At 39.5% G+C, this 26,045-nt stretch overlaps 1 protein-coding gene across 2 annotated transcripts in view; it reads right to left on the bottom strand.

Annotated features, from left to right (window-relative positions):
* LOC126973494 (meiosis regulator and mRNA stability factor 1) overlaps positions 1-26,045 on the bottom strand; it is a 44,264-nt gene that overhangs the window by 2,352 nt on the left and 15,867 nt on the right. The window contains exons 7-16 of one of the 2 annotated variants that reach the window (XM_050820818.1): positions 22,445-22,664; positions 21,873-22,068; positions 18,762-18,952; positions 14,706-15,286; positions 10,876-11,039; positions 8,168-8,303; positions 7,812-7,917; positions 2,360-3,374; positions 1,799-1,980; positions 807-906 (exon numbers count right to left, since the gene is read on the bottom strand). In XM_050820818.1, coding sequence (XP_050676775.1) covers positions 807-906; positions 1,799-1,980; positions 2,360-3,374; positions 7,812-7,917; positions 8,168-8,303; positions 10,876-11,039; positions 14,706-15,286; positions 18,762-18,952; positions 21,873-22,068; positions 22,445-22,664 — 2,891 coding nt within the window. Of the gene's footprint in view, positions 1-806; positions 907-1,798; positions 1,981-2,359; positions 3,375-7,811; positions 7,918-8,167; positions 8,304-10,875; positions 11,040-14,705; positions 15,287-18,126; positions 18,953-21,872; positions 22,069-22,444; positions 22,665-26,045 lie in introns of those variants that run through there. The other variant, XM_050820819.1, reaches the window with a different exon arrangement.

The raw sequence follows: 26,045 nt of genomic DNA, 5'->3' as shown, positions 1-26,045 counted from the left end.
AAATATTAAATATAATATGTTCAATCACAGTGATTTTTTGAATTAAGTACGCTCCATGACACACATACATACATTATACAATAATTTGAGCAAATGTGTACTAATCTCATAATAAACTCCCAACCTGTGTTCAGATGTTAAATATAAATGAATGTAATAGTTCTATTTAAAAAAAGGCTGCTGTAACTTATACTACTCAAGTGAGACTATTGTCTTTAGCAATTATAAAAAGAGTTCAAACTAGGATAGTTTCTTGCGACGTAAATTAAAAATATATACTCATGACGTCCATCTGTAGCTCGTAAGAATTACAAGGTATATTCGATGGATGTCATCCCGTCTCCCACCACCCCGTGCGCCACCCCTCATTCACCTGTAGAGCACAGTAGGTACCGACAGCATGTTTATTACATTATTTAAATCACCCTTACGTAGTCGCACAAGCAGACACGAAGTAGGCCTAAAATACGCCAGCGCGCGGCTACTAGATTGCTAACAGTGCGTTCCCAAATTATATTATGGGAAATTGATTTATTTCAGGTGAATTACGTATATTTGGTATTTTTATGTTTACGGAGCTGTAGTAGCCGTGTACTTATGTTATGTCGCGATCGTAGGTACGCGCTGTATATTATGTTGTTCACAGCAGCTACTTTATTCTACTTACATATTTTTGCAAACCGTACCGTACCCGTCCGAATGACGTCACAACGCATGAGTTTGACTTATTTGACTATAAATAGTTTGTTTCCACGTCTGTCTGTGTCCTGAGCCCCGTTAGGAGTATGTATCAACAATCAACTCACGCCTGTCTTGTCCCAGGAGCGCCGTGGGCTGGGGCAGAGCGCTGGCAGGCGGAGACGACCACACCAACTTTGCTTTCGGCGACTCAAACACTCGCGAACCCTTATCAATAATACATTTTGGATAACATTGAGATGTATATGGACAGTTTTTATTTAAACATCATATTTATACCGGCAATAGAATGGATGAGAATGACATAAATTAACTTAATGATATTTAAACAAACGTTATTCTATCTACGCCCATGCTTTAAATCCTCTATTAAAGATTCTAAAACAGTTAGCTCATTGCCGACATCAAAATACCCAATGTCCTAATAACCATTACATCATCCAAACGAGTGTTGTAATGAAATCTGTACAACATTACATCATCCGTTTTCATAACAACACTCGTTTAAATGATGTAATTGTTACTAGGACTGGCTGTTTTAATGTTATCAGTAAGCTGTTTCAGAATCTTTTAGAGGATTTATATAATGGGTGTAGATGTCTTGTATGCAACTGTTGATAATTAGGTATTAAAACACTCATATGGTACTGTTATCACATTAGTCATCACAAACCCACATTCGTGTTTTAATAACCTTTATTACACAACAGTTGCATAAATAACTATAAATAAATTATGTGGTTGGTTGGTTGTATTTAATACCTTCTTTAAAATAGCACAAGGTAACATATAAGGATTTTTGTTTTGCTACGTCAAACAAGTAAAAATCTTGGTGGGCACATAAAAGTAATCATTATTTTTTTAACTTAGATAATTTATACGTCTAGACAGAGCCTCTTGCTGTTATGCAACGATGTTAACAGTCCAGGTATATTACTTTGGTGTGCACGAGACAGCACCAAAACAAGTGTGCGCCGCTATTTTCGTTGACGTTTTAACAGCTGTCAAAGTCTAAGTAGACGTTTAAAGTATCTAAGCTCTTTAATAGATTAATAATTTTTAAGGCTAACTTTATACTATATATGTTAGCAAGTGTTACCTTCTGTCCGGGCGGAGTGTCGAAGGCGGAGTACTCCTCGGCCGTCATACGGCTGACCGGCAGCACGTCCCTCACGACCGGCACCTTGATACCGTCCCCGAGGCACCAGCGACTGGCGCCCTCCGCGCGGACCTCGCAGAATACCGTGTTGCTGCGGAGGAAGTTCACTACCGCGTCCAAGCCTGGATCGGGGAGTGGTATCGGAAGATCAATCAAATTATCTACTTTAACTACTTGGACATTCAGGTTTATATTTGTAGGATGCTATTCCGGGACATTCAGCTTAATCATTAAATTTTGATGTCGCAATAAACTCTGACGGGGGGAAGTTTTGCCCGAGGTTATCATAAAACGAACACATTAAATATATACGATGCGTGTTGCAAGAGGGCACCCGGGCGAGAGACTCGCGGGACGAGAAGCGGAGAGGCGGCCGCTCGAGGACATCCGCTACTCCTTGGAAGAGGACGCTCTATATTTGAAGATCCCTAAGGCCGGGTCGGGCCGGGCGAGAAAATAATATAGAAATATATATAAAAAGGTAGGGCACAACACACTCACCTAATAAATCCGCGTCGGGGAACGACGGTCCGTAGCGCTTCGTATACTCCAAGAATATCTCCATAGGGGGAACCGGCCTCGAACAATCTCGCAGGATCAGCGCGACGCGCCACAGCACGCGCCACGGCTCGCTCACGCGCAGGAAGCCGGCGCGGCAGTCCAGCACGCCCAGGTCCTGCAGGCGGCGCAGGTCGGGCGCGGCGCCCGTCAGCCGCGCGAACTCCCGCTCGAAGTCGGGCGGGCGCGGGCCGCGCGCCACGCGCCGGTCGGCCGCCAGCGCGCCCACGGCGGCCAGCGCGGCGCTCGCCCACTCGTCCGACACCAGCACGCCGGCCGCCAGGCGCCCGCCCGCCGCCGCCACCACGCTCTCCAGGCTGGACTGCTCCAGCAGCTCGGGCAGCAGCGCCACGCCGAACTCGCGAGCGTACCGCTCCCTGAGCGCCGCCAGCCGCACGGGCGCCAGCGCCCTGAAGCGCTGCGCCATCAGGGCCCGCGCCGCCTCGGTCGACACGCCGACGACGCGCTCGCCCGACGGGCCGACGCTCAGCGACACGACTTCGGGGATCGTTTCGAACAAGTCCGTCAGTTTCTGGAGTCCCTCGAGCGCGACCGGGAGTGGGGTGCCGAAGTGCGCCCGATACGATTGCCCGAAACGCGAGATCTCCATCTTCAGGTTCGGCGTGAGGCTCAGAAGCTCGACGGCCTGGAACGCGAAGTGCAGCGTGCGCTCCCGTTCCTCCGGAGCGGGAACGTCCCGAGGGACGGCAAGCGTGCCGTCCGGGTTCACGATGACCTCTCGCGACACCTTCTTCATGAGCTCGGCGAGAGTGCACACGCCGTAGCTGGCGGGCGAGAACGGTCGGTTGACGACCGCTTCGTAGAGCTGGGGTATCTCGTGTTGGCCGACGGCCCGGCCGCCCTGAGTCTTCATTATTTTGACGAGATCAGCCGTCCAGCGCCGACTCTGCGCCGCGGACGAGAGAGTTATGATCCGATACGAACCCGTCCCCAAAACCTAAAGATTAATAAATATTATTAAGTTTGGTAAAATATGAAAATCCGATACTAGACGAAATAACCAGGTAAGTATATCAGAATCATAACAAATAGAAATCAATAATATCTGCCTACCTAACCTTATTATACTAAGTTTTGAGCTACTAACTACTAAATTAATTTATCTACACCCACGCTTTAAATCCTCTATTAAAGATTCTAAAACAGTTAACTTATTGCCAACATTAAAACACCCAATGTCCTAATAACCATTACATCTTCCAAACGAGTGTTGTAATGTTGTACTAAATTTCATAGCAACACTCCTTTGTTTTTTTTTTCGATCCTTTCATGCGCAAAAAGTTTCAACAGACAACATTTTCGTTAAAGAGTGTTCCACACTACCAGAACGTCACGTACCTACCGTAAAAAAAATTGAAGTAGGTTATTAAAGATTCAATGTTTTTAAACACTGCAAACAAACATAATATTCAAGTGAATTTTAATAATTGCACTACACAAAATGTAAATTACTGCTTAAATAAATAATTCTTTCATAATGTGATAAATATTTTGTTTATTTGTATATAATCAATAATGGATGATATTAAGTTACAACTAGGACTAGCTGTTTTAATGTTAACAATAAGCTGTTTCAGAATCTTTTATAGAGAATTCATATTATGAGTGTCGATAAAGTCTTATATACAACTGTTGATAATTAGGTATTCAAACCCACATTCGTGTTTTAATACCCCTTATTACACAACAGTTGCATAAATAACTATTATACAATATATATATTATAAAACTTATCCGTCCCAAAACGTACATATTCCCCAATATTTATTAAATTTACAGTTATATTATAAATATACATATCTGTATCTTATACGGCATAAACTCTCTCAGTCAACTTATGTGTGTAATCTAAATATATAAAAACGAATTGCTGTTCCTTAGTCTCGCTAAAACTGGAGAACGGCTGGACCGATTTGGCAAATTTAGGTCTTGTATTATTTCTGGAAGCCCAGAGAAGGTTTAAAAGGTGAATAAATAGGAAAATGCTGCTAAATTAAATAAAAACAGCAAATTTTTTTTTCCTTTGATGTGTCCATACATAATTTCTATGAGAGAATTTATTGACGCACGGTTTGACAGTTCTGCTGTGAAACAATTTCATTACGACAGCAGGGTGCATATTTTACGAAGTTATTTTTGATCTTATGATATATTATTGAAAAATTCATATAAAAACATTATTCTATTTATTATATACAGAACGTCTGTCGGGTCAGCTAGTCTATAATATAATATTTAAATTGGATAATACTTTCTTTATGGAAATACAAACGAGCAAAGGGTCACCTGGTGATAATAGATCACCGCAACTCATACCCTCTCGTAACACCACAGGAATCACAAGAGTATTGCTGATCTTATAAAACATCGAATTACAATGAACGCATATAAAACAAGCATAAAGGAAGCATTTCTGACGCTTTAAAATAGCGCAACTAAAACTATCCCGTAGTGGGTATGGCCTAACTGTTCGCGTAACATGTAACCGGCTCGGGGAACAGAGTAGTTGGGCGATTGAGTACGATCGAATCCTGGTCGGACGGAATTAAAAAAACAGATAATAGTTATTTATGCAACTGTTGTGTAACGGCGAAGCCAAGTGTGATATTAGTATCATGAGTGTTTTAATACCTAATTATCAATAGTTGCATACAATACTTTATCTACACCCAGAATATGAATCCTCTAAAAGATTCTGAAACAGTTAGCTCACTGCTAACATTAAAAGAGCCAGTCCTAGTAATATCATCCATTACTTATTATTATGATTATATACAAATATACTAAGTACCTATTAATGAAAGAATTATTTATTTTTCAAATTTACATTTTGTATAGTGCAATTATTAAAATTCACTTGATTATTATGTTCTTTTGCAGCGTTTAAAATATCTAGCGGTGTGCTGTCAAAACTTGAATCGCTCATTTTTATAAACAAAACTAAAAATGACGGGGATTCGAATAACATACTTTTTTTACGGCGCGCGACGTTCTGGTAGTGTGGACGCGCGTAAAATAAAATGTTCTTTTATTGAAATTCATACAGATACCACGCATTGAGCAATAAGACTGTGGCTGTCTGTTAAAACTATTTGCGCATGAAGGGTTCGAAAAAAAATAAAAGAGTGTTGTTATGTAATTCAGTACAACATTACAACACTCGTTTGGATGAAGTAATGGTTATTAGGACATTAGGTGTTTTAATGTTGGCAATAAGCTAACAGTTTCAGAAGCTAATTTTAATCGAGGATTTAAAGCATGGGTGCAGATAAAAGGACTTAAATATATTCATGTTATTTAAAGTCATGCAAAAATCATAAGGGTCGTCGTCCCAAAGGTATTTGAATCTATTTTCACGGATAGTAGACCAATTACTTAAAAAATACAAAAACATTTTTATTATGGATGGCATTATGCATACTGTAAAGGCACATTTTACTAACCTTTTATTATAAAACTTAAATATTTATTTAATAACAAACAGACATGGTTTTAATTTTTCCTTTTTGTGTACTGTATTTACGGAAGTTTTTTTGTTTTGCGGTAATATTCACTTTTTTCGATTCCTTCCAACTCTCCCTAATTATATACCAAACGTGCTAGTTGCCTTTCTTATTTAACGTTATTTTTAATTTTGGATGAAAGCTGTTCAATGAGACAGAAAAATGATTGGATAGCCAATAAGACATCTAAAATGAAGATTTCTATTTACGCAAATATTTTTTTTATATGGGCACGTAATGCGCAATAACACACGATGTACCGGTGCTTAAAAATGTTTTTCAAGTTAATGAACACTCGTATGTACTACATAGCAACAAGATACTCCTTGCTTTACTCATCTCACCAAAAACTTAATAGTTATTTATGCAACTGTTGTGTAGTAAGAATTAAAACGAATGTGGGTTTATAGTAGTATCAAATGACTGTTTTAATACCTAATTATCAATAGTTGCATACAAGACTTTATCTACACACCCATAATTTGAATCCTCTATAAAAGATTCTAAAACAGCTTACTGCTAACATTAAAAAAGCCAGTCCTAGTAACCACAATATCATCCAAAGGAGTGTTTTTACGAAAACGGATGATATTATTTTGTACTGAATTTCATTACGACACTCGTTTGTAATATGATGGTTATTAGGACGTTGGGTGTTTAAATGTGGGAAATAAGATAACTGTTTCAGAATCTTTAATAGAGGGTGGGTATAGATAATAGTTATTTATACAACTGTTGTGTAATGAGGGGTATTAAAACACGAATGTGAGTTTATCACACGAGAGAGAGAATTCATATTCTGGGTGTAGATAAAGTCTTGTATGCAACTGTTGATAGTTAGGTATTAAAAGACTCATGTGATACTATCTATCAACAATTGCATACAAGACTTTATCTACACCCAGAATATGAATGCTCTAAAAGATTCTGAAACAGTTAGCTTACTGCTCAGCGAGTCCTAGTAGTAACCTAATATCATACATTACTGATTATATACAAATAAACTAAGTATTATTGAAAGAACTATTTATTTTAGTAGTAATTTACATTTTGTATAGTGCAATTATTAAAATTCACTTGAATATTATGTCCTTTGAAGCGTTTAAAATATCCGGCGGTGTGCTGTCAAAACTTGAATCGCTCATTTTTTCAAGAAAAATGGCGGGGTTTCGAATAACCTACTTTTTATTTACGGCGCGCCACGTTCTGGTAGTGTGGAACGCGCGTAAACGAAAATATTATTTTTTTGAAATACATACAGATATCACGCATCGAGCAATAAGAATGTGGCTGTTTGTTGAAACTCTTTGTGCATGAAGGGATCGAAAAAAAACCAAGGAGTGTTGTTATGAAATTCAGTACAACATTACAACACTCGTTTGGATGATGTAATGGTTATTACGACATTGGGTGTTTTAATGTTGGTAATAAGCTAACTGTTTCAGAATCATTAATAGAGGATTTAAAGCGGTGTAGATAAATATATTTACAATTTTACGCGGAACAAAAATTATATGCTCGTAATAAAGTGCGTCATATAAATATTTCAGTCTTGTAATAAGGTTTTCTAAATTTCTTTTTGACAATATGGATTTGTCTGTAAGTTTTGTCTGCATTATTTTTGTGATTCTTAATAATCTTAATTCATTATTTTCGTGTTTTATTCAGAATCTTTGCGATGATAAATTCCGAATTGAACTTTTTTTTCTTTACACAATAATTACGAAAATTGGGTTTGGCAGAGGGCAATATATAAAAATAAAAAAAAAAACAATATACTAAATATCCTCAAAACAAACACACAAACAGTGACGGAGATTCAATGAGTGATTCTTATAAAGATTCACTCATTCTCATTTTTAGATACTCACGACAATAGTGGAGGTGAGTGCTGCAAGCAGCTCCGGCAGCTTGGTAAACCCGTAGTCGGCGACGCGGCACTGGCGCCCGAAGTGATGGTGGAACATGGGAATCAACCTGCGGAACAGATCAATTATATCTACATAGTACATATTTTCAGGTGAGATTCGTTTTGTTTTGGCAAGTTCTTGAAGTTGATTTATAAAAACATCGAACTGTTGGTTTTGATACTCAGTTATGAGTATAAGATTGGCAAATACTGTTCCACTAAAGCGACCAAGTGGCGGCCCCTTGGACAACAAATGATCCTATAAGGATTTCGTTTTATTCTTTTGAAGCATGGAGTGTAGGTAGTGGCCATACTAACTTGCTGAAAGGAATGCAGCAGTTGGTGGCGGCCCGCAGCAGGTCGGTCAGCTCCCGCTCGAACAGAGCCAGCATGGGCTCCAGCAGGGGCGCCGTGCGGCCGCGCTCCTCGGAGCCCGAGCCGGCAGACCCCGAGCCTGGGTGACGACAGGTATACATTATATTTTATGTAATCATAGTATTATAAATATAAGCATTGTTTTGTTTGAATTAATTTTTGCTACGTCATTTAAAAAAATATAGTTAATAATAATATAATTAAAGTAAGACATTGAATCAAAGAATACTTCAATACTTAGGGGAGAAAGTATGATCTGGTTATCAGTATTGTAATAAAACTTGGTTTCTTTTTTATGGAATAGGTGGACAAACGAGCGTACGGGTCACCTGGTATTAAGTGATCACCGCCGCCCAACCTCTCTTGCAACACCAGAGGAATCACAAGAACGTTGCCGGCTTTTAAGGAAGGTGTACGCGCTTTTCTTGAAAGTACCCATGTCGTATGGTCCCGGAAACACCGCACAAGGAAGCTCATTCCACAGCTTCGTAGTACCAGGAAGAAAGCTCCTTGAAAACCGCACTGTGGAGGACCGCCACACGTCCAGATGGTGGGGATGATATCGTAACTTGTGGCGTGTCGTGCGAAAGTGAAATTCGGCGGCAGGAATCAGGTAAAACAGCTCTTCGGGACACTCCCCGCGATAAATGCGGTAGAAGACACACAATGAAGCGACGTCTCTACGCAACGCCAAGGTTTAGTTAAAACGTGTCAATGTCGGGGAGGGCATTTACGAGTTCACAAAATTTGACACTTGTTCCGTTAATTTAACATTTAATATACAGGTGGTTTTTTGAGAAGGGCGGAAAGTACGAGACTTAGAGGAAAGTCGTGAAAAGAGTCATGCCCTCAATTTATAAGCAAACAATAACTGCATATTTAGTTTTTTTAAATTTCTTGAAGTTTTCAAGGAAATCGACCCGAATGATTTTTCAAAAAAAATTACATCCTGTATTATTGAACCATTATGGATTCTGTTGCTGATAAGGATCAAAATTCGGAAGGAAATGTATTACTTAATGGCAATAATATATGTATGTGAAAGTTCTATTGAAAAACATATGTTTTAGGTATGTTATCGCATGGTGCCTCACAGAGTGAATAATAATTTTTTACCCTATTCCAGATTATCTGTGAGGCAGTCTTCATTCTTCCATACACCCAACAGTTCTAGACGTAGAACCGCCATTGTCGCTTCATGTTGAAAGTTTATGTGAAGCGGTGTTAGCGCTAGGATTCCTAGGGCAGACTAAGGCGTAGTGCGGATGCATCCTGTTATGGCTGTGCAAGCCATTCAGTTCATTCAGTCACCGAGCTATTGCTCCATATTAATTAATTATAATATCTAAGCTATCTATCTTTGGAGCAAAACCCTAGGTTTTGCCTATGAGTCTTCTGCACTGCCAAAAGATGATGAACGCTTTTTCCAGCTTGTGTTCAGTGTTTATTCCGAAGCAGCTTACGGTCCAGTATAACTCCCAGGTATTTAAAATCTTTAGTAAGGCTTAGTTCGGTGTTTGACAGCGTTTGGTAATGTAAGATTACTAAGACTGAGATTGTTGGTAAAAAGTACTAGCTCCGTCGGATTAACTGCTAGTCAATTTTTTTATTATTTATTTTTTAATAAAATAAAATTACATTATGGTTTCAAAGCAATAAAAACCACTGAGGTTTGTACTATTGCTAAAGTAGTCTACAGCAACAGAGTTACATTAACAAACAAGAAATAGTTCATAATCGTTAGAAACGATACTTAGCTATATATATTATACTTATAATTTTACAAATAAAAGTACTTGATACAAATAAATGTTAAGCATGATAGGTTGATCGGTGGTCAGTCAAGTCTTAAATAGGTTTTTTTTTTAATTCTGTTTTAAATTCTTCAATGATCTTAAAAGCGAATCTCATGAGGCAGCATTAAACGCTCTCAAATGGTCCAATTACTACTAGAATGGCGAGGTCGTCCGCATAGCCTGCCGTGTACTCTTTATTTTTTTTTTCAGTTTTGTGGTGAGCTCTAACCCCATGGTTCCAAATAAGTGGCGAAATTCGCTCCTTGTGGGAAACCAGTTGGTTTCCCACAAGGAGCGATAATTTCTGGCAACTGCCAGCACACATCTTGTGATAGTGTTCACAGTGAATTGTATCGCCCAATGCCTCAACATGCTGTCTATCCACCCGGGAATTGTAGGATCAATATTGTGATCGGCCTGCGCTCGGCCTATGCTAGTGAAAGAGGTTTTATCAAAGATGCCTTCAATGTCAATAAATGCACCTAAGGTGTACGTTAACGTGATAATTCTTTCCTGCTCTGCCCTGACCATAGACGTGTTTGTTGGCATGTAGCGGTTTTTGTTAGGAGGTTAGGAGATCATTTTCCCTTATACCCCTATCGCAAAATCTCTCTAGTCTTCAGCAAAAATGATATGAGACTTATTAACCTGTACGATTTGGGGTATGGGTAGTCACTTTTGCCGGGCTCAGGGATAAATACTCCTTTCACTTCCCTCTATTGGAGTGGCATGTATCTGTAGGGCAGGCAAGACCTGTAGATAGCAGTGAGCTGTACGGCTAACTGTGGTCATTGTTACATTCAATCCATCTTTGAACAATGTGTTAGTAACACGAAAGGATATAAAAATACTCACTATTGTCGGAAATATTCTGCACGGTGTTAGCCCAGGTGAGGTGTCTGTAAGGGCTCTCCTTCAGCTCGACCGAGGGAATGTTTCTCAAGAGCAGCTCCAGCACGACGCCGTACCGAGAGTCGTACACGAACGGCTCGTGCATGGCCTCGTAGCATTCTACGAAGCTGAACATACGAATGTTTAGTTACTACTTTATATTGAAAACTGCTCTACTAGCTGGGCCCCGGTGCGCCATCCTTACACAAACAATTAGTTCAAGCTCTGAAGGTTGATTATTTATTATTCATTTATTAATATTTCCAATATACGATACTTATATATATTATATAATAATATTATAAATATTAATAAATGAATAATAAATAAAGTTTGACAAAAAAAAAATACTTTTGGCATAGAGGATGTTACCGAGCTATCGAAGCTTCTTCAAACCGTCAGCAGCAAATAATGTTTCAGATTCAAATTAATCAACAAAAACCTACTCCACATACTCGTCAACACTGCTGAGGAGTACAAGAAAATCAAAGCGGCAATAAGAGCAAACGGTCTCAAAGGGCATACATTTACCCCTAAGGACAACAAATGCTATCGCATTGTCATTAAAGACCTCCATCACAGTACTTCCCATGAAGCGATATTAGAAGCTATTGAGAGTACGCACAATAAAATTAAAGTCGAAATCTTCAATTCACGATACGGGCCTGACAAAAAACCCACATCGACATTTTTCGTGAAAATTGAGCCCAGTATTAACAATCCTGCAGTCAAAAACATTACCCATATATTTAATCAAAAAGTCAAGATAGAGGATCCTCGTAAGTCTAAAAGTATTGTTCAATGCCAACGTTTCCAGCGCTACGGTCACTCGAAGAGTAACTGCATGAAACCATATACGTGTGTCAAATGCGGACCATCCAGCTAATTGAAAAGAAGAAAAGGCTGTGAAATATATAAAGAAATCCTCACCCGTAGAAATAAAACCGTAACCCCAAGAGAAACACGCAACCCCTCCTCAACTACCACAGCTTTGCCAATTAACCCAATCTACACCTTGACCAAGCCTCAAGGAACTGAAAAACCCATTCACCAACGCACCTATGCTGAAGTTTCTGATGGAAAGAATACCCAATCAAAGCAACAATCCTACAACAACCTGGAAGATATCCTACTTAAACAAAGCGAGAAAATGGATCTCCTAATTCAACAAATTGGCTCTTTAGTGAGTCTAATCACTACTCTCGTCTCCAAACTAACAAAATGACTTCTTTACAATTGCCACTCGGAACATCAACGGCCTTGGCCCTAATAAAAACGAACTGGATATGTCCATCAAATCCAACAAGCTTGACGTTTGCCTTATCTCTGAATCACACACAACACCAAGAAGCAGTATATGTATTCCAGGAATTTCCGTGTACCTCAGCTGTCATCCTGATGGTGGAACCCATGCTGGCACCGCAATAATTATCAAGAGTAATATAAAGCACTGACTCTTGGAATCTACTACGTGTCCCTATCTCCAAGCCACAAATTAAGACTAGACAAGACTAACAGTCACTAGAGGCCGTGAACTAAAAAAGAGTATCGATGTCAATCACCTTTTAATTATGTCAACTAGGGAGCCTACGTATTGGCCCACGGACAGCAACAAAATACCTGACCTCCTAGAGCGAACAGTTCACTATCGTAAAGGCAAGCCTCGACGGTAGCTCCGACCACTCACCTGTCCTACTTACGGTTTGTCCAGTGGCCATACCCAGTGACACCCATACCGACTATCTCTACAATCACAAAACTGACTGGCGATATTTTCAGGAATTTCTTGAATTAAACCTTAACCTTAATGTCCCACTCAAAACCAAGGAAGAAGTGGACGACGCATGCCTCTATATAACAAATCTTACTCAAGTGGCTTGGTTTAATACTCTTGAGCTAAAAGACGCATCACGAGAGGCAGCGGTCCCTCTTGCAGTGAAAGAAAAAATCGCTCCCAGATGTCGCCTTCGCAGAATTTGGCAGACAAACCATAAAACTGAGGACAAAACCAGAAAAAATCGAGCTTTTAAACTTAAAGATCTACTGGACCCCGCTGTAAATGAATCGCTTACACAGAGATTGGCGAGAATGTCTCCTAATTCAAATGGGACCCACAACCTCTGGAAGACAACAAAGTATCTCCCACAGCCGCAACAAAGTTCTCCACCTATTAGATCTAGTAGTACATGGGCGCGATCTGACCAAGAAAAATCTCAAGCCTTTGCTACATATCTGGCCGACGTATTCCAACCCAACAATATGGATATTCCAGAAGATCCAGCAAAAGACCAAATCCCAGGACAAGACCTGGTACTATGCCTTACTTTGAGACCTACTACACCAAGAGAGGTGGCTAGAGAAATAGCCAAAATTGACCCTAATAAAGCACCTGGATTTGATCTAATCACCCCCAGGCTATTAAAAGAGCTTCCTAAGAAATGTATTACGTTTTTGACCATCCTTGTCAATGCCACATTGAGAACCTCGCATGTTCCTAGACTCTGGAAAACATCACAAATTGTTATGATCCATAAGCGTGGTAAACCGCCTACCGAAGTCTTGTCTTATCGCCCTATTAGCCTGACGCCTGTACTGTCAAAATTGTGGGAAAGGATCATCCTGGCACGACTTTCCCCTTGCCTAGATGTAATACCTGACCATCAATTTGGCTTGCGGAAGCACCACTCTACCATAGAACAAGTTCACAGAGTGTATTGTACAATAAGACAATGTCTGGAAAAGAAGGGATACTGTTCGGCTGCTTTTATCGACGTACAACTAGCTTTCGACCGGGTTTGGCATAAAGGACTATTGTGCAAAATTAAAATGTACTTTGTACACTCCTACTACCTACTGAATGTTCAAGTAAAGCTCCGTGACGCAAGATCTTCCCTTTTTAGCTGCAAGGCCGGAGTACCCCAAGGCTCCGTACTTGGTCCAGTCCTATATAACTTATTTACTAGTAACCTACCCCAATCACCAGAAGTAGCTGTAGCAACGATTGCCGATGATGCGGCGTTCCTCGGTTGTAACAGTGACCCCAATGAAGCGACCAGACATTTGCAAACGCAGCTCATGCCACTTATGCTTGGCTGACCAAGTGGCGCATAAAAGCAAGCGCCCCGAAGTCTCACCACATCACATTTACCCTAAGACGGAAAACTTGTCCACCGGTCAATCTAGGCTCTGACACTCTGCCGCAATCAACCTGCGTTAAATACCTCGGATTTTATCTGGACCGTAGGATGGTATGGAAAGACCATATAAAAACGAAGCGCAACGAAATCAACTTTAGATTTAAAAACCTACTCTGGCTTCTCGGTAGACAGTTTGCCTTATCCCTATCTAACAAACTTAGGGTATATAGCTCCATAGTAAAACCGATTTGGACATATGGGAATCCAACTGTGGTCGACAGCCAGCAAATCCAACATTATGTGCCTCCAAAGAGCTCAAAACAGTATACTAAGGGTACTTTCATTTGCGTCTTGGTACGCTCGAAACTCGGAAATCCATGAGTATCTGAAAATCCCAACCATATTAGACGAAGCAAAACGATACTTAATCAACTATAAGGCTCGTTTGACAACATACCAAAACCCGCTATCCAGTATGCTCTTGCAGCAAAATCTGATTAGAAGACTCAAGAGAGCCAATGTGCTACTTAGCTAAGGGGAGATGGGGCAGTGGCTCCACCTCGCCAAACCTCAACATCTTGCAACACACCTGATCATAGTCATGAGGACTTGAAGGAAAAAAAACTTGTACATAGAGATAAATAAAGCGAACAATACCTCAGCAGCGGCAGAACACCCCCGTGAGCGTCCAGCAGGCTGCGAGTGTTCCGCTCCAGCACGGCCGCGTCGATGAACACGGGCTGCAGGATCCGCGTGCAGTCCTCGTCCACCAGCTCGGAGGCGGCGTGCAGCTCGCACTTCCACAGCGGGCGGTCGGCGGGCGCGGGCGCGGGCGACACGTCCAGCAGCTGCACCACGCGGCCGTAGCCCTCGTGCACCAGCACCGTGTCCCGCACCCGCAGCAGGTCCTGCGTGGTGAGCGCGCAGCTGTGGCGGCTGGCGTACTTGTCGCGCAGCCTCGTGAGCGGCAGCGAGTAGTCGTCCTCGTGCAGCAGGATGGCCCGCAGCCGCGCCCGCAGCGTGCGCAGGTCGGCGGGCGGCGCGGGCCGGCCCAGCGCCAGCTCCAGGCGGCGCCCCGCCCACGGGCTGGCCAGGCGCCGCTTGTGCAGGCGCGCGATGGCCAGGCGCGCGTCGCCCTCCGAGCGGAGCAGCACGCGGGCCAGCGGGCCCTCGCCGCCCGCGCGCACCCACACGCCCAGCACCGGCACGTGCGCCGAGAACAGCTTCGTTAACATGTCCTGCGACACACAAACTTGTATTGTTATGACCGCGAGGGACGACCCGACCGGTGGGCCGATTCACGTATATTCTAACGATCCAAAAATCGTTACAATTCAGAAGTCGTCCTGTCGAAACTTGGTCCAAAATTGGTATTCACGTACTGAATCGATTGGACGCCGACTCAATGGGACTGAAACTCGGCGACTCGTCGACTACTTGCGATAGGACATTGCCAGTCTAATTCTACTATTCCTTTATATTCAACCTTATTCTTTTAAATATGTTAATTAGGATATCGGAGTCTTTTGCTCGGTTACTGGTACTCGACCTGACAATATTTGAAGCCGTAAAGTAGTAAAAAGGTATAAATATTTTTTTCCACAAATTAATAGGCTGAAAATGAAAAGTGGGAGCCTAATGGTTGTAATAAAAAAACCACCAGACATGAAAGTCAAACTGGATTTTCGCCCAAGTGTAAGTAACTCATTCTCTTCTCGTTTTGTTCGATTAAACAAAATGAAATCGAAGAAGATTATAACCGTACGTCACCTTAAATTGCTAACTGAGTTCATGGAACAACACAGAGATCTTACACTGAAAAGAGTACGCTCGAAAGAAGGTCGTGCTTGATCCCAGCGCTTATGGACTCAGTTGGGTAAGATCCTAAATACGGAAGATGTTCGTAATGTATATATAAGCCCTTAGGAGTAGAATAAAGTGAGTATTGCTGATTAATGGTATAAATACATAATAATAACGATCAATTTGATTTATATACTTACCCACTAAGATCCTTCTTGGTAACTACCAGCCTAAGTAGAAAACTAAGTAACTATTGGAATAAAATAAATAAATCTACCTAATCATTAACGGAGAGAACATCACTCCTATGCTCTTTTGGAATTAAAGGAACGAGGTCTTCAATAAGACCAAGGACTAAATCCTTGATAAGGCGAAATGTTTTCACGAACTCTATGTCTGTTATTTCAAAAGGAAAATGTTTGTTGGTCCCTATATTATTTCGGCGTCGACGTTCTTTCGCCCTTTCGGAAAGATCCAAATGTAGCCAAAACAAGCTAATATTCATATTTATGAAAAAAATTAAACGCCCAACAACTGCAAATTACTAACTCCAGTTCAGCGACTTCTGAGACGTTCGATTTGACATTAAATCGTTGTTAAGCGACGATTGTCAAAAGATAGCAGAATACCACTGACACAACGATTGAAGTCAATCTAGCTGACGTGAATACGCTTTAGCGATTTTTGGATAGGATCGTTTCTCGAACGTGCGATTTAAACTAAGTAAATACGAATCGTAGGTGAATGACAGATGTCGCTGCGACATACACCCTACCCATTACAATGCAGTCCATTACATTAATTATTTATAATAATTAATTACATCAATGCTCGGCATTCTCGATATACCCAAAACTTCTGATCGGCACTACAATTGCGCTCGTCACCTTGAGACATAACAGGTTGAGTCTCATCTGCCCAGTAATTTCACTAGTTCCGACGCCCTTCACACCGAAACACAATAAAGCTCACACCTTACCGCTTCACGGTAGAAGAATGCGCTGTTGTTGTATCCATAATCTAGCCGGTATCCTGTGTAAAGGAGTCTCCCGCTCATTTATTAACTTTAATAAAAGGAAAATAATTCGTGACTGGTGTGACGAAGAGTGTGCTAAAGTCAGCTATCTGTATCCATCTAAGTATATTATCGTTACGAAACCGACCCATTACGTTTCATATACAGTTATTGTACAAATGATCATACAAGTGCCACGCAATGAATGTCACACAAAAGGAAACATCCAAATAATTATATTGCCATCAAATCACCACGACTCACTTGAGTTGCAATTGCACCATCTTGACTCGGGTGTGATTGGTTCACGAATTGAATGTGCTAGAGTTAACATGAAATCGACTCATCCAAATATTAATTATTAGTATTCAGTGCTCATTTAAATATATTATTCTGAGTTAGTTATATTAATGCTTTGGGCCAAATGCAAGTTATTTAATTTGACTATAAAAGTATTCTAAACATTAACTTATTATAATTTAATTCGTTTTAACAAATAATATACGATTCAGCTTTCAAAGGAGGGAAACATCTCAGCAATATATTTAGATGTCACAATCAGGAAAGAAGATACTATAAATTAAAATAAATAATAGAAAAACTTAAAAAACAGGCAAGTAAATAAAAACAACTAAAACAAACAAACTAAAGAGTTAAGTTAAGATTGAAGTTACAATAAAAATTATAATTTATCGTAAAAAAGCAAAGATCCAGCAGAACCTCACAATGAGAGGAACTAGATCACTTCGAGAAGTTTTAAGTGAGTTATTACCAAATATAAATATTTTTATACAAATGTGACATCACTTATTGAAAGTCAAACGTTTCTTTTGTTTTGAACATTTTCTGGGATCTTGTTGTGAAAAAGCATATACATCGCCCCACAAGAAGTAGTAGGCATAACAAGTTTAAGTTTGTTCCTCGTGTTAACATTATGAATGTCACAGTTTCTAGAAAATTCCTCAATGTGCTTATGTACATACAGAACATTATCAAAAATGTATTGAGAAGCAACATTCAAAATGTTTGTTCTTTTAAATTTTTCTCTTAATGATTCTTTAGGACCTAGGTTATAAATAGCGCGAATAACCCTCTTCTGCAGCACGAAGATGGTATTAATATTGGCTGCACTGCCCCATAACAATATACCGTAGGACATATTACTATGAAAATAACTAAAGTATACTAGTCGCGCCGTATCTATGTCAGTTAACTGTCTAATTTTAAGTTTTTTAACCGCGTATGCTGCAGAATTGCCTATTCGCCAATCCTTCAATATTGAGGGACGCCATGCCAAGCAATGCCTAGAAATATAGCAGCTCCTCTCCTCTTAATAAAATATTCACATCTACATTTTTGACATTTGGCGCTGTAAATTTAATGTGACTATTAAACAATAAGTTATTGGCGTATACGATGTCAGATGCATTGTTTACTTCGTCATATAAAACTTGGCTTATTTTTACTTTGAATATGAGCGAAGTGTCATCTACAAACAATACTACCTTGTGTTTGTTTTCTACAAGGTTAGGTAGATCATTTATATCAATTAGGAAGAGTAAGGGTCCGAGAATAGACCCTTGTGGTACTCCCATACCGATAGGAGTCCCAGGAGATCTCCTGGCATTCACATCGACCCTCATAATTATATTATTTAAATATGAGATCAGAAGATCGAGCGCGGATCCTCTCATACCATAGTGAAACAGCTTCAAGACCAGCGTTGAATGTTCAACACAATCAAAAGCCTATGTTTAAATAAATCACAGTAGATAGTGCATTCTGTGATTCCTCAAAAATATTCCTGATGAGTTCAACACCTGCTCGAGCGTCCTTTATTAAAGCCACTTGATCCTCTTCCAATTTGTGTGTGTGACTGTGTGTGTGTGTGTCACCTGCAGCACGGTGCCGTGGAGGGGCGGCAGGTTGGTGACGGTGAGCTCCGCGCCGCGCGGCCAGTCCTCACCGTCGCTGGGCTCGCTGAAGCTGCCGGACGAGTTCCACGGCGACGCGGCCGCGCGGGTCTCGCCCCCACTGTCGCAGCTGGCACTGGACGAGCAGCCGGAGCGGTCCAGGCTGCCGGAACCTGAACCATAGCAATAACCAGGCTAATTATTTAATATGGAAAGGAAGACAAACAAAAAACTGATCGTCGCCGCCCTCGTTTTCTTGCAACACCAGAGGAATCACAGGACTTTGCCGGCCTTTAAGGAAGGTGTACCTCTCCACCCATATCGTTAAGTCGTGAAAACACCGCACAAGTTAGCTAATTCCACCGCCACACATCCAGGTGGAGGGGATGATATCCTAATTTGTTGCATGCGAAGGTGGAATTCGGCGGCAAGAATCAGGAGAAACAGCTCTGCGGAACACTCCCCGTGATAAATGCAGGAGAAGAGACACAATTAAGTGATGTCTCTAAGCAACGCTGAGTGATCCAGCCGTTCACAGAGCACTGGTAAAAAATACAATTTCGTTTCATATAGACGAGCGCAGGGCACTGATCAATCGAGTGCAGTTACAATATGGTAAGTTTTATAGATTTTGTTTAGTTTAATGTAATTATTACTTAAAATGTGCTTTATTTTCAAATAATGCTACTTTAGTGCCTAGACAATTAAATTTCCTTCAGAATGACGTAAATTACTTATCCAGTATGGTGCTAGCTCGACAGATAAATATATAAATTTTAAAATATTACTTCAGTGTTTAGTACATAATATTATCTAGTACCTAGTAGCAGTATTGTAAAAGGAAACACAAGTCGCCTAATTTTCCTCCTCTTCTCGCTCCGCCACACGATTGAACACACAGTGAACGTTATATTCAATTCAAATTCAAATATTTTTATTCGAAATAGGATTTAAAATCACTTATTGAACGTCAAAAAACTACCACCCGCTCGAATTAATATGCCTCAGACCTGAGAAGAACGGGCGCAATAATCACAGCGGGCTTTTCTTCACATATCTAAATATATATGGCTATACTGTAATATCGTACAATAAACTTTTATAGATACTTAAATAGCCTAAGGGTGTTCGCTCCATTCCCAGTCCGTGCTATCATTAAGAAAAACATTAATGTTATAATAAACTTTCCCACACAAACGTTTTTAACAATCCTTTTAAATTTCTTAACACATTTGTTTTCTATACATCGCCCAATTAAAAACTTACTAACTCGACTTAACCGAGTAGTAGGCATAACAAGTTTATGTTTGTTTCTCGTGTTAACATTATAACTGTCACAGTTTCTTTAAAAAAAATCCTTAATGTTCATATGAACATAATATAGAATATTACCAAATATATTGAGATGCAACCGTCGACATGTTTATTTCTTAAAATTTTAATAATATTTTTTTTAAGTTTATTACACGTCATATCAATACCAGTGGGAGGCTTCTTTTGTACCGAACGCCGGCTAGATTATGGGTACCACAACGGTGCCTATTTCTACCGTGAAGCAGTAATGTGTAAACATTGCTGTGTTTCGGTCTGACGGGCGCCGTAGCTAGTGAAATTACTGGGAAAATGAGACTTAACATCTTAATACGTCTCAAGGTAGCGCAAGGACGTGTAAGGACGAGCGCAGTTGTAGTTTCGCTCCGAATTTTTGGGTTTTCCAATAATCCTGAGCGGCACTGCATTTTAATGGGCAGGGTGTATCAATTACCATCAGCTGAACGTCCTGTTCGTCTCGTCTCTTATTTACATAAAAAAAACCCTGGCTAATGGTTGAAAGAGACCCGGTAGAATCGGGTGTAAATAGATTATCACATGTTTAACACACGCGTTAATCAAATAAAATATTATTATACATATTCACAACAGACAGACTCTAGGTTTATTTTTAACTTTCACAACTCTTACTAATCAATCAGTCTCGCATGTAAAAAATATTTTTATCCACTATCAACTGTCAAAATAAATAAAGGACTTCTAGAGCCACATTATATCAACAAACAATTGTCAACTAATATTTATTTTGCTCTTAATAATTATTATTGTCAGCTAATATTTATTTTATTCATATTATATTGTGCATTAGGCTTACAATTTTGAACTAAAATACCTACGACATTATTTTACAGTGTAATACAATCAAGAACAAAATGATAATAAAAATACCAGCAACATACAAAGAATACCAACTAGATAAATATATTATTAAAATTAACTATGATTAGAAATATCCGAAAATAGATTATTAGTTCGGATGCCAATCGATTCACTTATTTATTTAAGAGGGAAGATAGTATAATACTATAGAGACAAGACCAATTTGAATCTACAATATAGGATTACATTCATATCTTGAGCCAAGTTTTCTTGTGCTCTTTGCTCCTGTAAAAGAAATTGGCTTAATTTCGTTTTAAATAAAATAAATAATTTATGAGAACCTCTAATATTTTTTGTCGTTTTATCAAAACTATCTTCCTCCTTCATAGTGTAGTTTTCAAGTGCGGTGTTTCCGGAATGATACGACTCGGGTACCTTCAAAAAAAAAGCGGACACCTCCCTCCTGTGATTCCTCCGGTGTTGGAAGAGAATGTGGGCGGAGGTGATCACTGAATACCGGGTTACGGTATGTGTGGATTGATGCATCTACTATACTCAATAACTCTTGTGTTTATAAGTATTAATTTACTTTTTTTTCTTTTTTTGACTTACTCGTGTAAGCCTTTAAGTTTTTAACATTTGAGTATTTTTGTTGCGTCACTTTGCATATATTGTAAATGAAATGATTTGTAAGACAACTAAAATGTAAAATCTTGACTTAAAAGAGTGGCAATGAGTTTCTTGCTACTTCTTCTCATTAGCTCAACCCTTTACGAAGTAGCGGTAAATTCAATAAGAAACAATTTATTTTTGACATTCATAAGTGTCATTTCTGTGACCTACATGAATAAAGTGATTTTGAATTTGAATTTAAATTTGACCCTGTGACGCTCGGACGTTCTCTTTAAACAAAATATTATAATCAAATAAATAGAGACTCACCATGCGTGCCTCGGATCATGCGCGGCTTGGGTGCCGGCGGCGGGCAGAAGTGGTGCGGGGCCGGAGTCGGGCCCGGCAGCTGCTGTAAGGCCAGCGCCCACTGCCGGCTCAGGGGGCCCGCACCCGGGGGGCCCGAGCACTGGGGCCCCGCGCCCGGGGGGCCCGCGCTCAGCTCCGAGGCGGGCGCCGGGGCCGGCTACCGACAGACACAGACATTAGGAGCTGCTGGCTAGCTAGTCCCACGCTCGCGACTTGTATGGCTCTCCGTGTTAGTTGTTCGTGTATTGCTCAAAATAGGGGTTAACTCAATTTTATTCGACGTCTTCACGGCTGTCATGCTGAGCAACACGCACATGATACTGCGTCCATGTTCATCTTAACGCGGACATTTTTAAAAGAAACGGAAGATGATGATTTACTCATAGTTAATAAGCTTTAGAGCAAATGAAGATGAGCTAGTAGCGTAGCACATTTCACGATCAGGCTGGCGAGTACCGAGTACATTATGAGTGCACCTGGTGCGGCCTGACACATGTTGACAGTAGGTCGTGTTTCTATTGCTACAACATTACCTGAAACTGTGGTCTCGGCGCTTGCGGCGCGGCTACGTGCGCGGCTACGTGCGCAGCTACGTGCACGGCTACGGGATCGCCCGCTACGGGCGCGACTGCGGTCGGTCCGGTGCTGTATCCTTCATCACTGGAGTACGCGGCCTGAGGCGCCCGCCCGTTCGCGTACCGCGTCGTGATTTTTCGTCCAAATACATCCTCGCCGTTCATGCGTTTCAGAGCCCTACCAATAAATACAATTTAAACATTTTAAATCCATATATTGAATACGAAGTAACTGCCCGGGTCACCTAGTATGATCATATCGACGGTGGAAAGGAAAAACACTTGAAGCGACACTTTGGTCGAAAATGAGTTTTTTTCTGCTTCGATTGGTCTTGGTTTTGTGGCGATCTGACCATTTGTGTCGCTTCAAGTAGTGGCACTTTAAGGCTACAGAGGCTAAATGAAGTGACAAAGAATTGTAGCAATTTTGGTCCATTTACAGCTTAAAGTATCAAATTCAAATATGTTTATTCAAAATAGGATGTGACATCACTTATTGAAAGTCAAAAAACTACCACCCATTCCAAAATGAATGCCTCATACCTGAGAAGAATGGGCGCAACAAACTCAACGGGCTTTTTTTTATCATCGAATAAGTATGTTTACAAAGTAATATTGTACAATTAAACTTATTATTTAATAACCTGAGGGCGGTCACTCCATTCCCAATCTGTGGTATCATTAAGAAAGTCATTTATGTTATATTAACCTTTACCACACAAACGTTTTTTAACAATTCTTTTGAATAACGTTATACTTTTCTTTTGAACATTTTCTGGGACCTTGTTGTAAAAGCATATAGATCGCCCCACAAAAGACCTAATACCTCGACTTAGCCGAGTAGTAGGCATCATAAGTTTATGTCTGTCGATTCTGTAGTTATTTTATTATTTGATATGTATTTCCCTTTTTGTTTCGAATATTGTAGTACACTTAAATCGTTTTTCTCCGTCATACTAACGGCTATTTTAAACACTTGAGTTTTTTTTCCTTACTCCTTTTCTGTTGGTGCCCAGTCAATGCATTTGTTTTTCCATGCTAACCTTAGAACTGTTAGATGGAGCTGATGTGTTTTTCCTGTATGATTTTAAAAGGATATTATGGATTTCAGATGTTTTGCCAATCGCTTTAAAAAGCTGTGGTGTTGGTTAAAGTAAACACGCACGAAAAAACGACTTAAATATTTAAAATAACCGACATCATCTTTTGCTCGCGACACATCGGTTCATTTAATGTTGCTGACTTCATAAATGAAGTCTATAGTAGGTTAGAGTAGCGCTTTTTGTATTTAAATTAACTATTCAAAACAATTCTTGTCGCTACAAACAATGAATTTCGGTCTATTTTGTGTAAGTGAAGTAAGGTGACCTATAAGAATTAATGATTTATGATATGGCACTACCTTTAAGTACTAGTGTTATAATGTACATCGAAATCCAAAACTTTGGAAAAAGTGGACACCCCAAGCGTGTTAAACACTATATGAAAATTTCAAGGTTCTACCAAATTGTTAATCTTAAAAGTCTTCAGAACATGCTATTCCAGTACAAGGTATTGACAATGCAGAACATAACTTATATTCAAATATCCTTGGTCAAGTGCGTAATAAGTTATCGGAAAATGGCTCAGGTACATAAGAACACTTCAGGTCAGTGAGTAAATCCTTATAAATATTTTTCAATACTGAAAATAATATCGGATTTCACGTTCCCAAAATAGACAAATGCATAAAAAGTGTGAAATTATAAAGAAGAACAGAAGGAAAGAGAGGCACAGTGAACATCGGGAACTAGCCCAAAAGCGCAATGACTACTTCAATATATGCGTAATTCCACCTGCCGGTTCCACCGGTTTTGAATATTCAACGAGAGAGTGTTCTCTTGTAGTATTCACAATGATATGCCATCTACAATGTTTGCTTTTATGAAAATGGTACAAGAGACGGTTTCTGTTACATATGGGGAGAATCAGAAGATAAGAGAGGAGGCAACGAAATAAGTTCTATTATCCAGAAATATACACAGTTAGTGGACGCACGTGGCCCCGTATAACATCTTATAATGTATATACGGATGCCTGCCCTGGTTAAAATAATTGTACTGGCCGTTGTAAAACACTGTGAGAACCTTACAAGTATTCAAATGAACTACTTGCTTCTACTTGCTTACCTGACATACAGAGATATCAAATTCAAATATGTGCTCTGTGATTGAAGGGTCGGTGAAAATTACAACTGTATGGTGCCTTCTCGATGGGTTACAGTTTATCAGTTAGCTAGAAAAGAACCTAGGCCATACAACGTTCACTATTTAGATCATACCGACTTTCAAGGATATGATGAGATTTCTGATAAAGTAAAATATTCCATGTCAGCTGATACTAAAATAGAAATTATACCTATAAACGGAGCTCTAACTTCAAAAATTGTTAAACAGCTTTACAAGAAGTCTATACCAATATTCCAGAAGAAATATGAAGATTTGACAAAACTTGTTGGCACCTTAGCAAAATCAGATATTGAGGATGTTTTTAACTGATTTTCCTCATATAGTAGAAGGAGCAACAGCATAACGTTGGAAACCTAAAATTTTAGTAGTACTTACGTGATTTTGATGTTTCTATTAGTAATTTATGTTTTGATTTATGATTTTAATTCGTTTTAAAGATTTTCACTTATTATGTAAGCTACAGATTTTTTTGTTGTTTAAGTATCTAATATTAAAGTTGAGCTTATAAGTTCAAAAAAAAAGAAGATTTCTAATAGAGTAGCTTAGAGCGCGTTAGTAGATTTAACTGATAGTGAAAACGATGCTGACATGAATAGATACAGAATTTATGGTTCTTAGTCTCTAAAAAATTAATGTTAGGTTATTATGTTCAATCTTAGTTTGAAATACAGAAGTGATTTTCGTGCTCCCCTGCTGTGTTCAGACACAGTTTAGAATTATAATTAAAATCGTTCTTATCGTTGCCCCAAGTTTAGTTTTAATTAATTTCATTTGTCTACATCTTTTAAATTAGTTACTTCTGTGAATGTTTGCGTTTTGTGACTGTAAGCCTTTGATTTTTCTTTTTGTTATTATTGTATTTGTGAAACATGTGTTAGGACGCATCTACATTTATATTTTGTATCTCTTTCCTATATTGTTCAGTTCTTGTGATGTGTTTGTTATATTATAACAGTGTCTTTGTCGTCTAAAATAATATTGTCTGACTGATAGTAATGTACCAATATATTGATTAAAGTTTGCGTTTCCTCAGCTTTTAAAATAATAAAAGACATTATTTTACCTTATTATTCTTGTTTTTAATTTTGTATCTTTGGAAAACTAAAAATATAAAATTGAACTATTACATAGCTACCGCTTATCGTGTTTCTACTCTATTTATCTATACTAATATTATAAAGCTGCAGTGTTTGTTTGTTTGTTTGAACGCGCTAATCTCTGGTACTACTGGTCCGATTTGAATGATTCTTTCAGTGTTGGGTAGTCCATTTATCGAGGAAGGCTATAGGTTATGTTTTTTTTTCAAAATTAGGGATCCGTAATAAAATTGC

This window comes from Leptidea sinapis, chromosome 29, assembly GCF_905404315.1.
Source record: "Leptidea sinapis chromosome 29, ilLepSina1.1, whole genome shotgun sequence".
NCBI lineage: Eukaryota > Metazoa > Arthropoda > Insecta > Lepidoptera > Pieridae > Leptidea > Leptidea sinapis.
Note: the sequence above shows the minus strand (reverse complement) of the source record. Positions and strands in the feature narration are given on the sequence as shown.